Genomic DNA, 15,585 nt, shown 5'->3' with positions numbered 1-15,585 from the left:
CACAGCTGGTTTAGATGTGCTCAAAAATTATTCCAGCTCTTTAAGAGTTGTTGGTCATCTGGGTAAGAGGTAGCACAAATGTCGAGGAATATTTCAGTAGTTTTGTCAGATTCAGTTCCCCTTACTCGCCTGAATTCAGACTGATGGTCGTGAAACAAGTGATTTGAGTTCAACATTTTGCATAAGTTGTCTTGCCACCTCTTGTTTCATGGTTTTTCAAAGGGAGGGGGGTGTTTGAAGTTACAGAACTGTCAGTGGTGGGACATTTTGTGAATTGTTTCTTATATAAGTGATTGTTGTTCTAGTACATGATCGACATAAAAGGCGATGGGAGGAATGCTTGCAAAAAGTCTAACCATTGGCAATCGCTCAGAGTAGCCAATCCATTGTTTTTCACCCACTTATTTTCCCTTCTGCAGGGGGGCTCATGTGGCAGCCCAGCATGTATTGTTGTTGCCTTGAGGGTTCGGGTCAGTCAGGGCTTTAAGTAGGCCGTCTCTCATCGGGTCTGAGCACCGGCAGTTTTTTTAAAGGGGGCCTCGAAACGGGTCTCTATCGGGCTCTGTTTTGGGCCCTGGCACCAGCGGTCAGTTGTTTTCCGTACTGCAGTGACAGCAGGCACATGCTCACACTGCTCACTTCTCACTAGTGGAGAAGTTACGGCATGATGTAATGCCAAGTGAGTGTTGTAGGGGAAGGGAAATCCTTGCTTCTTACATCTCCCATGTGTCTGCTTTTTAAAACACAAGCCTCCGAGCGCTGTGGCGAGTGGGGGGGGGCCTATTGAAGAGCGCACACTGCAAATTGCCACTTCTCTTTTTGAAACTCAGGAGTAGCAACATTGTCGTTGTGTCACCGGGGCTTTAAGTGGAAGCTTTTTCAATACTATCTACAAGCCATAGTTGCTGCTTATTTATCTTATGTAACTAACAACCATTGACGAAGCCAACAGTCATGACTTGTATGCATGATGTTACTTGCTGTATCATATATCTGGATGCAAACTACAAGTTGGGCGGCACACTATGCTAAGCACATATTTTTAGCTTATGTGTTTTAAGCACGTCCTTAATTACATTGGCCACGCTCTTTGAGAGAGACCCCCCCCCCCCCCCCCCCCCCAGTTTTTTCATCCCCCTTAAAGCCCTGCGGTCAGTACTGATTTGCAGAAGAAGTCGAGCAGTTGTCTAGAATGACTTTGTGGGCGAAAAACGTTTGGCTGGAATGCTCCCCCTAGCGATTGCCAGGGGTTCGACTATTTGCAAGCATTCCTCCACCACCTTTGATGTGAATGATGTAATTTATGAATGTTCGTGCTTTGTATAAACGAAGAACAATTAGTACATTAAAAAACACGATATCTATAAATGTTATTGCAAAACGCCACAGTTACAGAAAACGGTTCCATCCCCCGGCTGTGAAAAACGAATCACGGCTTTCATGTTACACGAGGAGAAAATGTCAGCAAAACTGATTCGTTTTCTTCGGGACGAAACAATTGACCAACGGGGGAGGGGACTGCTGTCCCAATTAAGGTTATTGTTTAATGCTTTGCCACCACCTAGTGGCTAAAGCCGGTACTGCCCGTATATTGTGTCCAGCAACCGCTAAAAAGTTGACGTTGTTGGCGGCATTCACAGGCGGAACCAGATGGGATTTGTTAACGAATGACTAACGGATCTCGGGAAGGCGGCCAATGTTCTCCCTGCTAATGGCCCATATCAGCGGCCCGCTGGCACAAAAATGGCAATTTTCGGTGTTTCAAAGCGAGATTGAGATATTGCACATCTCGGCCAAATAGTTTCCCTCCCTGTGCTGGAATAAAGCTTTTACTCCACCTTCCCAATAATGCAGTGACAGTTTAAAGGTGGGTCACGTTAACGGTTGGTTGCCTTTATCGGGGCTTATCATCAAGGGCCTTATCTCTGCTTTTTTGGCTTTAAAAGCCAGAAAAGCGGAGATAATGTTTTCGCCCTATTTACAAGAGGGTGCTAACATGCAGAATCGCATGTTGGCACCCTTTTTCCCTACGCCTCCCTTTGCATCTCTAATGAGATGCAAAGTGGGCGTTCCTTCCCAAAATAACTGGAGAAATGTCGCTAACCGACATATCTCCAATTATCAATGGGCACGCTAACAAGCATAGCGATAAGAAAAGTAGCGCTAACCGCGGTTATCGCTACTTTCCTTACGCCTGCTTTTAGTTTGACTTGCCCATGATGTCCAATGGAAGGTGGATATCATGGTTAATTAAGTATGCCCTGCCCTATCAACAACATAGCACCAAACTTTGTGCGATTCTCGCTGGAATCCCAGCGATAATTGCACATTTGGCAGCTAACTGGGTTATTTTTATCGCTCTGGAGATAAGCGTCGCTGATAGCGCGCTATCTCCGCGATAAAAACAAGCAATAGCCGGCGATAATTATCCTAGTACTAAGTGCTCTTAGCGATAATTATCACCGGTTGTTGATGATATACCCCTTAGGGGCATATCATCAAGGGCCTTATCTCTGCTTTTTTGTCTTTAAAAGCCAGAAAAGCGGAGATAATGTTTTCACCCTATTAAAAAGAGGGTGCTAACATGCATAATCGCATGTTGGCACCCTTTTTCCCTACGCCTCCCTTTGCATCTCTAATGAGATGCAAAGTGGGCGTTCCTTCCCAAAATAACTGGAGAAATGTCGCTAACCGACATATCTCTAATTGTCAATGGGCACGCTAACAAGCATAGCGATAAGAAAAGTAGCGCTAACCGCTGTTATTGCTACTTTCCTTACGCCTGCTTTTAGTTTGACTTAGCCATGATATCCAATGGAAGGTGGATATCATGGTTAAGAATACCCTGCCCTATCAACAACGTAGCGCCAAACGTGCGATTATCGCTGGAATCCCAGCGATAATTGCACATTTGGCAGCTAACTCGGCTATTTTTATCGCTCTGGAGATAAGCGTCGCTGATAGCGCGCTATCTCCGCAATAAAAACAAGCGATAGCCGGCAACAATTATCCTAGCGCTAAGTGCGCTTAGCGATAGTTATCGCCGGTTGTTGATGATATGCCCCCTAGTTCTTATCTGTTAGGAGAGTAGTCTTGTACAAATGCAATTGACGATAACAGAGCTTGAAAGCTGCACAGTTTTAGAAATTAATGACATGTTCATACATTAGTTTGTCTTGCTGTACAAAAACAAACCAGCAGTGAACGATCCAATGTGTACAGTACATACTGTGGCATAACTTCTAATAATAACTTCTTGTTTTTTTGTGGTGATAAGTCAGTGTTTGTGAAAAATACCAGATTCAGCAGACGGGAGGCTAAAGTTAACAAGTGCATGGTAAAATTGGTCCAACTCCCTCTCCATTGTGGTTAATCCAGCCTTTCATATGTGAATACCTGATCTTTTGATCAAATTTCTTGTGTGGCACTGTGTGGCTCTAGTCGACTCTGACACCTTTCTGCTCCAGACATTAAGTGAAGGGCCTATATGGACCACTCCCATATGCTGATGTCAGTTGCTTACGAACTGTCCACGCCCGCCAGACACCGGGCCTCAAAAGCAAATTTTCTTCAATGTGCACGGGATTTCACCCCCTAAAATAACAGCATTTTAAGCCTTGTATCGACATTTACAAAGAAATGTCTGTGACAGATACCCATTAGTTGTGCCTGTGGTGTCTGGGGTCGAGTCACGTCTCCAAGGCCTGCAGCCACTGCATGTCGATTAACTCAAAGGCAATTAGTGAACACAAGGGGAAACTGTACATCACCAAACATGAGAAGCATCCTCGCTGGTACAGTTCCAAGTCACACTCCGCATCCAAGGTTTGATCTCGGTCCTTAACTAGTGGAGCTGCTCCAGAGATCGATCTTCGTCGCGCTCCAATTCCTCAGGTAAGCGTAGGAAACACAGGAAATTGAAGTAGAATTCTACTCTCTCACATCACTTATATCCGCCTGACCTGGCACAGAGCTGGCACAACCTTTCTCGATCTTGCATCCAGCGTCGGACGACTCCGAAGCCGATCCTGCTGCTGGATACTGCATCACCCGAGTTTCTGGGGCCTTCGCCATGCTGCCTTAGATCAAGGAGTTCCATGTAGACATGATCTGGATCTTTGGATCCCTACCTACTTACCTCTGGTGTGCCTTCGGTCCCAAAGGAGCAGAGATGCTTTCCACTTTAGTTCACCTTTGGAGCTAGCTGGACCATCTGAGTCTGTCTTGCCTATGGCTCCTGTTCCGACCCCATTTCCGGCGCCTGACCCATGCCGGCCCCGGCCGTGTCGACTTCACTACCTGAGGAGGCCGTCCCAATTATTCTCTCTGACACCGAGTTGATGGCATGACCGACATTGCACCAGAATTTGCCCAAGGCGCTGCTTCCCACTTTTGAATTACCACACGGTCGACAATACTAAGCAGACATCTTTGGAGCCAATCCTTCTTTTCAGCGAAGTACTAGCGGATACATTAATGGGGGCTTGGGCCAAACCTTTGTCCAGCCCACTGGTCAATCAACAAATTGCTAGGAGGCATCGCCCTGCTCCATGCGACCCGACTTTTCTTTTACAACACCCCTCACCACTAAGTCTAGTGGTGCTGGCTTCCACTAGCTGCTCTAATCCCAACACATTTCCCACCACCCTCTCGATAGGGAATCTAAACAAGTGGAAATTTTTGTCAAACATGACTTTTCTTCTACCAGCTTGGCCCTTCACTCTGTAAATGCCAGCTATTTGTTGCGATTCCCACACCCTTTGAGATTCGGTGGCACAAGTTCACCATGGTGTCCCCGAAGACCTTCGCACTGTGCTTTCTCAGGTGATTCAAGATGGTCATGATAGAGCCAAGTTCACAAATATTTGTGGCTTGGACACCACCAATTCCACGGGGTGGGCAATAATTTGCATGTGACTTGGTCCAAACTGGGGTGGCGTGGTGAGCAAAATAATGATGGATTAAACCCAGATCTGTGACTGCGGGTAAGTGTTTGAAAAGTTTCAACACTCCATCCATCATTTTATGTTGTGATGTTGCTATGTGCGCCCTAAGTGGCTACGGGTATGCCCAGGCATGGGTCCGTTGCTTGTTGATTCAAGCTAGCCTGGCTGATGAGGGTCTATACCCCGAAGCCAGTCCTAGGATGCTTGTTTTCGGTCCAGGGAGGACATGGCTTGGCAATTCGAGCTGGACTGTTCCCATAGGGAGCAGGGTCCAGACAGATTTGTATATGGCTGGGTCCAAACTGAGGTAATGTGGCGAGCAAAATAACAATGAATTGAACCCAGATCTGTGACTGGGGGTGAGTGTTTGAAAACTTTCAACTCTCCGTCCATCATTTTATTTTGTGATGGTGCATAGTTAAAGAGTATACACGTTGAGTTGCCCATATTTACTGTAGGTCTCAGGCTGACAACTCATGCTAATGTTTAAAATTGCATTTTAGCTGCTGTGTATTATCTCACCCTTTTCCTGTTTCAAGAGCCAAGCACTAAGCTGCTGTAATTTGAACAATGAATGGACAGTTGTTTAGTTTACTTGGAATTGTTATAGTTAGTTTTACAGTAATTGAATAATTGGTTTCATGCTCCTGCGCCCAGGACGTTCAGATCGTGATATAATATCCAGTACGAGATATCTTCTGAAGGCCATGCTGCTGTGAGCTTCCTTTGTGCAATGTCTGGAAAGGAGAGTGAGGACGCATTTGCATGAAATGCTAGATTTTGATTGATTCCTACCTCCTGGGAACTGTAGAGAGAAGTTCTCTAATGTAGAAATCGTATGTTCAATTGTGCATTGTGAAATTAGTTAGTTTCAGATGCCCCTATCTTCTGAGAGCAGATGCCCCTTTTCTCTCTCTTGAGACCTTATGCGTATTTGCCCAACGCATAGAGTTCGTCTGTTGAGCACATCATTTTTCCTTTTCTTGATCAAACCTTCATTTGTTTCTACCTTTAAAGGCTCTACTTACTGATACCTGCTGCTTAAATTTCACTGATTTCTCTTGAAACCCCAGCTTATTTCCCTTCAGAGGAACAAAATATTACCCATTTTGCATATAACTATTTTTAAGTAACTTGCCTTTGCATTTACTTTTTTGATTTGCTTTGGATTATACTGAACCATGCTGTAATAAGGTCATTATCGATTTATGACTAACTAATTTGAGTTTGTAACTTTGCTAAACTGCTAATAAACCTTCATGGCTTGAAACTTTACTACTCCCTGTCATCCTTGTGGGGCAAATTGTGCTTCACTGTCATTGATAAGTGACTGAACTGTTAATGGTAATCCTTAATTAGAGACAAAGGTCCATCCACAGGAGTGCTGTTTGTGCTTAAATTTGCACCAAAGATTTGCACGGTGCAAACCCCATTCTGTGCTGTTTCAGTAGTTAAATGTCTATTGGGGAACATGTTTGAAACCATTTTTATACCAGTGGGAATCTTTGGAGAAGAGAAATGCAAATTATTTTCTCCCTGTGTTCAGTTTTAAGAAGAATGACTATGTCCAATGTATTATTTATTTGAGGACGTTCTTTAAGGTTGTTATAGTTGGACGGTTACTTACTTGTGAGGTACAGCTGAGTATTACTAGCATATTAATGCATGCATATGTCCATGCCTTGTAGCTTTGAGATTAGAGGTTCCATGCAGAGGGGCAGAAGGAGGGTGAAAGAATTGAGTGTCGCAGGACTCTGCAGTGTAAGGAATAGGTTTAAGATTCATGGCAGGCCATTTACTGCTAACAGTTCCATGACTTTGATTGTCCAGTGTCCTCAACATAGGCCACTAGTGCCTTCAGAATTTCCTGAAATAAAGCCTAATAGATAAGCAACATAAAAATAACAGACAACACCATTTCTAGACCATGGTAAGGATGAGGAGACTACGGGCTTGGGTTATGAAAACCTTGAGGATGTCCAAGACAAAGGCGTTAGTCTAAGTTCTGAAATAACAGAAACTCGCCAAAAAGTGTATGGGATGCCTTTGGAAAAGCTAGGCGAGACACCGCCCTTCATTTTCTAATGCAGGAATCTGAACAGAAAACCATTTTGATGCCAAACCTGCAACAGATATGCGAACTCGAAGCTTGCATTCTTAGGGCCACCATGTCAGCCGTGGCACCTGAACACACTGCTCTCTGATTGACAGGTCAAAGTCCAGACTCGGTGATAGTGGTGGTCGCCATGAGAAAATGTACTAGCTCTGATCAATGTCATTCTCCTCTGTTCGTCGGGCCAAATAGCGCATGAGAATAGATGCATTTGAATTTAGGATTATGGCATCAGCCTGCATCACGATTGATGCAGCAAACTTGTTAGCCATCCTAAGTAAATAGGAAGGGGGTGTTGTGACAATAGATGATATTTATTTAGCAGCTGTTGCACACAGAACAATTAGAGGTTATTAAGGTCATTCTAGTAAGGCAACTGGCAGGGAATCATGTTGCAAAGGAAGCAGTGGCTCTTGCCTTGGTTTGGTGCTGCCAGCAGGGGCACAGAGTTAACACTTCACATCTATTAATGTCTAAATCCCACCACTTTCAAACCAACATTCAAATGAAAGTGTTCCTTGATTGCTCTGACCTGTTTGGTAAAAAAATTAAAGAATATTCGTAAGCGAATAAAAACAGACAAGAACGTTAAATGTAAAATATGTATTTATCCAAGGGAAACCTTTCAAAATGTGTGCTCCTTTTGAGGCAAGAAGAACAGAACTTCACCACAAACAGGTATTGTTCAGGCTAGACCAGAAGAGAACAGATTATCAACACAAGACATCCTAGAACAATATAAAGGGTCTAGTGTATTAAGCCGCTCTCCTCAATGAAAATTTGACAAGAACCGTCAGCGGTCTCCCACCTTTGGCGCCCTGGTGGTACCTTGAAAGGCAAGCTGATTTCCCACTTTATCACTGGAATAACAACCGCATGCTCAACATCTTGATGAAGGGGCATAGTTTGGCTCTCACAAAGCAAAGATAACAAATTCCAAACACAGCCACCTACTGAGGTAAGAAGTTCAAATCCTCCTGGAAAAGTAGAGGTTGCAGAATGTTGGGCCACTGCACAACTAAAGGGTGCATTCACATTAGTTCCTATTCTGGAAGGCTTCAAGAAACTGAGGACGGGTCCCAGATATTCGGCAGTTACACAGCTACATTAGAAAGCTTCTGTTTCAAACAGTGACAGTACACAATGGGACCTTTCTTCTGATGCAATGGTCCTTGCTTTAGTGGACTTAACACTGTGCTTCCTTCATGCATCTATCATTTCATGCAGACAAAAACCTTTCCTTCAAAATCAGAAACGACATCTCTAGTACAACTTACTGAGGTTTGGGCTCTGATTGACAAAGAGAATCTTTGCAAAATCTCCGTCTAGGTTGTGGCAGAAAAATAACACTCTTTGCACCACTATTTGAATGATTACCTACTCTGAGGGTGTTATTTCATTAGAGGGAGCCGGATCGGACTTGCCTACAAGACACTAAGGCAGTGCCCGATGGGCTGGTCTCACAGATCAGGGTGTGGGACTGTTTTTTAGCAGTCTTGGACCGGTTTTATGACTGGGTGGTCTGTTCCTTTACTGTTTTTTTGCCATATTGTACCACTTTTTTAACTGTATGCTTCGCTAATGTGGGCTACGTTTATTTTGGTGGCCAAGCCTATGTTTTTTGTCTCGGTCTGACCCTGCGTAGAAGAGGATATCTACAGCGGTGCTAAGGCTCCTCTCTAAGTCGTAACTGTGATAAATTCTTTGAAAGCATCATGCTGCTGTCCAGAAGATTTAAGGGGCATATTATCAAGGGCCAGCGATAATTATCGCTGGCCGTGCTTAGTGATAATTTTATTATCGCAAGGTATCTCTGGAATTTATCGCCCTGGTAGCGCGTTATTAACAATGCGTTTCTCCAGGGCGATAAAAGTTCCAAAGATAGCGAGGTTATCGCCCTTTTGCAGGGAACATCGCTGGTTTACCAGCGATGTTCCCTGCAAAACGGCGATAACCAGTATCAGCATAATCCACCCCAATGTTGGGAATAGGTAAGTCTGCATATTAGCAGACGTTAGTTTTTGGAGAAAACAGCTGTTTTCTCCAAAAACTAACGTGTGCTAAAATGCTGTGGCAGCCTTGTAAATATTGCGATGTGAACATCAGCGATATTTGCTAGGTTTCCATCCGGGGTACGCCCAGTGACGCCCACTTTGCATCTCATTAGAGATGCGAAGTGAGGCGGTGGGAAAAAGGGTGCTAACATGCGATTATGCATGTTAGCACCCTTCTTGTAAATAGGGTGATAGTTTTATCTCCGCTTTTTTAGCTTTTTAAGCCAGAAAAGCGGAGATAAAACCCTTGTAAATATGCCCCATAGGGGCACATTAGCAAGGGCTGGCGATATAATTATCGCCGCTTTAGCGTCCGTTTTTGGGCGAAAAGCGACGATAATTATATCGAAATATCATCAAGGACACGCTAGCGCGTGTTTCCTTGATGTAGAGCCCGTTTTTTCACAGCCTCGCCTCGCATCGCTAATGAGATGCAAAAGAGGCGTGGCTGTGAAAACAACACATGTTAATATCATGAAGGCAGCTTCGCGATATTAACAAGGAGGTGCAGCGATAAAAAAAAATCGCGTTACCTCAACCTTAACTCAGGAATTTAACACCTGTTAAATTCCTCTAACTAAGGCATATTTTAAATGGGATATGGATTATGCTGATAGGACCACAGGGTCCTATCAGCAATGTTATCGCTGTTTTCAATAGAAAATCGCTGGAAAACCAGCGATGTTCCATTAAAAACACCGCTATCGCTGAAATATTATCGCCATAGCGATATGCGTTGTAAATATTGCGTTATCATGGCGATAATATTCAGCGATAGCTGGCGATAATTTTTCTATCGCTATGAACGGCCAGCGATAATTATCGCTGGCCGTTGATAATATGCCCCATAGTTCCTTAATGCAGACTGAGAATACTATGCACTGATTTGCAAAACCAATAGTCGACTCTCCAATTTTATGTTAAGGAAGAGGACTACACATAGCGAAGGCAAATAAAAAAAAAAAAACGTTCTGGATGTGGTCCATAAGGACTGGGACAGAAATAACTCTGGGTCGCCCAAACAAAATAGCCCCCATTAGCGAATCACGTAGCTAAAAAAGTGGCACACATTAACAAATCAGTATAGTTTTCAACTTGTAAAGACATGGAGTATAGGTATTTTCCAGGGTATGGGAGACTGTAGGCAGTTGTGCATGATGAAGGGAATGTTCGAGGTAATATCAGGGAACTCAACAATAAATCCCTGAAAATAAAACAGGCCCACAAAACACCCAAAAAAACGGTCCACACAATGACCTGTCAGCCCAGCCCTGCACCGCCTGTTTGTCCTACTCAATGGCACGAAGCTAAACAGCTGCACGCATTCCCACATCCGCTGTCTCCTCATTTCCTTTCTACGTGCTTACCTTTCAGCTGTCTCTCGTCACAGGAGGCAACCTTCTTAACCCTCTTTATTCACTGCTCCACCTCCAGTACATTTCTGGAAAGATTGATGATACTCTTTGAAAGGTTTTTTTTAAGACAAGTTGGTGCTTAAAAATGAATCTGAAATGTGTTTCAGAGGTTACACTCTGACACACAATACAGTCAGACGGTGTTAGTACCCGTATTAATTTAAACTCTATCTACAGCAGGGATCAAAAGAGAAAATTATGCACATGTTAGATGTAAGGAGGGCCCCTCAGTATTATTTAGATAGCACCAACATTTAATTCTTCTGCTCAAAATTTACTGAAGAAAGATCAACCATGCAACATACATAGTATCACCAGATAACATGTTGCTACGAAGATTGCAATCTGAAGGCTAGCAAACCTTTTTAGGAAGAATAACTTTTCTCTGAATCAGAAACATGGCAAAGGCTGTGTCACTGAATGACAATCCTTCTCTCCGATATATCCAATATATCTGAAAAGCAGAAAACACCGAACTCCAGCCTGATTCATTATTTTATGGACTCTGATGGTAGCGTAAAAATGATTGGGACCACAGGTTCCGAGGAGTTCGGTGCCTTAAAAACATTGCTTCATCGTCCCTTATTCCCAGGACTTTCTGTTTCAAAATCTTGTGAATCTGTGAAAGACCCGATGATGGTGAAGAAAAAGTTACTTGGCTGTAATTGGTGTACATAGTAACATAGGAGCTTTCAAATATTTGCATCCTCTACAAGGAGGCTGTCATTCAAAACCGAGGATGCTCTCTCCGAGGTATCAACAAGCCTGACAGGCTACAGAGGCGGAGATTTAGGTCTCTCCACTCCACAGTGAGACTGGTCATCCTTATTGAAGGGGAAACAGCAATTACAACGACGGCGGAACGACACGTTGCCTTGCAACGCAGTCCGAACAACGAATGTGTCTTAACCACTCATTCCTTTGCCACGCATGTCGTTACGATGACATGCCTTAGGTAAAGCGGAGTTAGACTTTAAACTCCAATGCTTTTCCTACTGTTGCGCGTCCTGGAGTTTTAATAGTAAATTATAATGTTTCAAAGTCCAGCGCTTTCCCAAAGGCAAGTTGTTGTACAGACTTGCGTGGTAAATGAATGCGTGGTTAAGACTCATTCATTGTTCTGACCGCTTTGTTAAGGAACGCGTGGCTTAGGCACGTGTGGTTGTGTCATACAACCTTATTGAACATGTGGAACGTCTGTTATAATAAATTCTAAAGCGGAGAGCACTCAGTTATTAGTTCCAAATATGAGCTTAGTTGGCTTAAATAGATTCCACAAACTTCTTTATTCCTTATTTCATCAGTCAGAAACAGCCAACTTATTTTGTTCCTTTTGGAATCACAACTGAAATTCATTTGAAAGAACATTTAAGTCTTCACATTGAAAAAGTGAGTTCCATAGATTAATCATTCAAAGTTAGGGTGTAATTGACTCAGAAACCTGATACTTTCAACTGGTGACAAACACTCCTTTGATCTGCATCCCTTAGCGTGTGAATTAGTGCCCCTAAGCACTTAGGAAGGCCAACTTACACATGCAGAGATACGGATCTAAGGGGTGTTCATCAAGGGAACAAAAGACATTGGTTGTTTTTAACTGTTAAATGTTTTTACTGAGTTTACTAAGACTATTCATTGGAAGAATTGCTTATTTCGGATGAGTCCCAGTTTAATCCAGAATGAGAAGTAGATAGCATTTCTTTTTCTTCCTTGCTAACCTTGTGAACACAGACTAGTTTTGCACTTGGTGTGCGTACATAGGGGCATATCAGCAACAACCGGCGATAATTATCGCTAAGCGCACTTAGCGCTAGGATAATCATCGCCGGCTAGCGTGGATTTTTATCGCTGAGATAGCCTGCTATTAGCAACGCTTATCTCAAATGCGATAAAAATCCTCATGCTAACTGCCTAACGTGAGATTATCGCTGGAAACCCAGCGATAATCTCACGCAATGTGGCGTTAGCTTTATGATAGGGACTCACAAATTTAGCCATGATATCCACCTTCCATAGGATATCATGGCTAAGTCAGTTCTGAAGCAGGCGTAAGGAAAGTAGCGATAACAGGGGTTATCGCTACTTTTCTTGCCGCTATGCTTCATAGCGTGGGGCTTGATGACAGGAGAAATGTCGCTTAGCGACATTTCTCCTGTCATGTCATGTCAGGAACGCCCACTTTGCATCTCATTAGAGATGCAAAGCTGGGCGTTAGGAATTCCTACACTAACGCAAGTTTTCATGCGTTAGCGTGAGCTTGCTAATTAGGCGATAAAATTATCGCTGCTTTTCGGCCGAAAACGGCCGCAAAAGCGGCGATAATTCTATCGCCTCACCTTGCTGATATGCCCCATAATTCTTGGATATTTGTTGAGGTAATTTCTAGAGATCTCACCATCCAGTGGCTGTCAGTGTGAATTTTAGAATTTTGGACTTGGATTCACAAATATTATGCTACAAAATGTACGATCTCAGAGAAAACATAGATGTTCTTAGGAGCAAAACAGACATACATATGCAAACATGCAGTAAGTGGGATGGAAGTTAGCTGTACACATCTTGACCGAGTAGTGTGCATTTCCATTCCAGAGCATCCCTTGTTCCCTGGGATCTTGTTCTGATGTTTTTCTCCAGCTCCTAATGCTGCTGTGATCTTGTCTCTCCCAACAGAAGCTCAGTGTCGGAAGCCGGGACTCCGGGGACTCCTTGCGAGGACAGGGGTCCTTTTCTCAAGAGGATGCATGCCCCCCCACTGCCAGACTCGCCAAGCTGGATGAAGATGAACTGTAGACCCCCCTCTACACCCTGCGATCCCTCCTCTTGTGGACATAAAAGCATGTTTGCTGAAATGATTGCATATAACCACTTTTCGGTTTGGGGGAGGGATAGACACCAAGAAGATGCATTGATCCATGCTTTTCCTGGCTCGATGTCAGACCCAAGATAGACTACTCGCTCTGGAGAGGCCAGTGGATTCTTTCTTTGTGTTTTTTGTACAGATTTCTTTTTGAAAAAAAGGGAGCCGAGGTGCCACGGCGGAGAGATTTTGTTTACAATTCAGGGGCTTTGAGCAATGCCCGTGCCTTTTTAGGGGGTTGCCAAGAATCTAGGGTGACTAGCTCTATCTCATCGTATTTTAATATTGATCAAAAGACGCTTGCTTTGCCCATCACTTCCCCTGCTGGATATTTGTATTTCTTATTTTTTAAGCTTAGGAAGATTCCAGCGGAACCATCCTCAGGACTAACCCTTCAGACCGGAACAGGCTGGCTCCCCTCCCTCCAGCTCTTCTATTCCCCACCGGTGAAGCACTTCCATCTACCTGACGCACAAGCAGAAAACCTTCCTTGAACAAGAGAAACTGTGGAAATGGAGGGGCCCAAGTGGGTAGGTGTGGGGCTAGCTAAAATCTTATCTTCATGGCCTGGAGACAGTAACCTTTCTGAGCATCCTGGAACTTTGTAAATAAACAGGGAGGATCAGTTTCGTCTCCCTTCATCACTGCCACTTTTCGCCCTGGGTATCATCAGCTTGACTTGAATTCTCAGTTGGAGAGATAACAGTTTAGCTTGAGGGGAAATTTCTTAGGCGAATGCTACTTTTAGCCCAATTCCCCAAAATAGCAGTTGAACATGTGCAAGCAAAGAACAAAAATTGGATGTTTCACAAATAACTTTACATTAGTTTTGGACAGTTACTGCCAAAGCCATCACTCGCCTTCCCGATGGCCGTCTACAAAAGGTGACAACAGGAAGCAACAGGAAGACTTCCATTGGGGTGCACAGACTCATGGTGGGGAGGGGGGTTATGAATAGGATGCTGCCTTGTGTGGGTCCTGCGGTGTGTATGGAGGGGTGTGTGAGGAAGGGCTTAAGAGGTGGAGAGTTGCGCCAGATAACTCACAAACCTTTTCGATCATATTAAATCGAAGTGATAACCAAATGGAATTGTCTGATTCCTCTAATGATTGAAAGCTATAGAGCTGTTAGGAACAAAAACCAAAGAGATTTGCGACGCTGAAATATTGCATATACAAAGCATTTAACATTGTGTAATTTGGTACTGCTAAAGCAGTCTTGTCTATTTGTCTCACTTAGGTTGAACTTTCCTGCCCAAAAGGAATATGTGCAAACCGAATAATACATTTCTAAGTGAAGAGAAAGAAGGCGGCTCTCACCTCAGACAGGGGCGCTAATTCCTGTGTTCAACTCATCTATTTACCCGCTTTGTGTCTACGTCTGTCTGTCTGTCTGTCTATCCGTCTGTATGTGTATCCATCCTCCTCCACACATCGCTGTAGAAATAGCAACCATGGGTGCCACTTTAGTGATGCATGCTATACCAGTTTCACAACAAACAAGCTGATTGTGCTGGTGTTGGAACTGAAAAAGTGTGCAGAACATGTCTGAGAGGTATTTTACAGTGTGGTCAACATGTTTCGATCTCTGATAGTATATGGAAGGCGAAGGTATTCTAGTCAATGCTAAATCCCCACTCCTGGAACATTGTCATCCTTGAATATTTGCTCCATGGCCCAAAACATTGATCTTATGTGGGACCCAGTGTATATAGCCTTTAAAGACCCTCCTGTAATCAAGTATTCTTGAATGTGGTTGGAGGATTTTTCCTCGTGGTAGTGGATAAATCTCTGATCAATTAACATTTTAACTGCAGCTTAAGCAGTCTAATTCATTCCTGCTGTCTCATAACTTGCTCGGCCTTCGAAGAAAACCATCTTCAACTCGATGATGGGTAGATTGACAAAGGATGTAATGTAATACATTAAATTTAAAAAAAGAATGACATGCTTTGTAAAAAGAATCCAGGCTGTGGTCTAGAGAAAAAATGATAAGTCTGAACACCGAGAAGGTCGGGTTGGAAAGTTGATACTCCAGAAACTAACTTCAACCTGCAGGTGGGGCGAGTGGAAAGTAAAATACTGTTACTTAGAACAGGACTGTAGATGATCTGAATTTGCACATCCAGAGGTACTATGGGGCATATTATCAGGCATGGAGTTAAAATTATCGCCGCATTAGCGGCAGAAAACTGCCGCT

At 43.6% G+C, this 15,585-nt stretch overlaps 1 protein-coding gene across 5 annotated transcripts in view; it reads left to right on the top strand.

Annotated features, from left to right (window-relative positions):
• Positions 1-14,470, top strand: part of ARHGEF25 (Rho guanine nucleotide exchange factor 25) — a 980,382-nt gene extending 965,912 nt beyond the window's left edge. For all 5 annotated transcript variants that reach the window (XM_085654592.1, XM_085654593.1, XM_085654591.1 and 2 more), the window contains one exon: positions 13,199-14,470. In XM_085654592.1, the coding sequence (XP_085510718.1) occupies positions 13,199-13,318 (120 nt within the window). In that variant the 3' untranslated portion in view covers positions 13,319-14,470. The remainder of the gene's footprint in view (positions 1-13,198) is intronic.
• The last annotated feature ends 1,115 nt before the right edge of the window (positions 14,471-15,585 follow it).

The sequence above is a fragment of the Triturus cristatus genome, chromosome 4_1 (assembly GCF_964204655.1).
Source record: "Triturus cristatus chromosome 4_1, aTriCri1.1, whole genome shotgun sequence".
NCBI lineage: Eukaryota > Metazoa > Chordata > Amphibia > Caudata > Salamandridae > Triturus > Triturus cristatus.
Note: the sequence above shows the minus strand (reverse complement) of the source record. Positions and strands in the feature narration are given on the sequence as shown.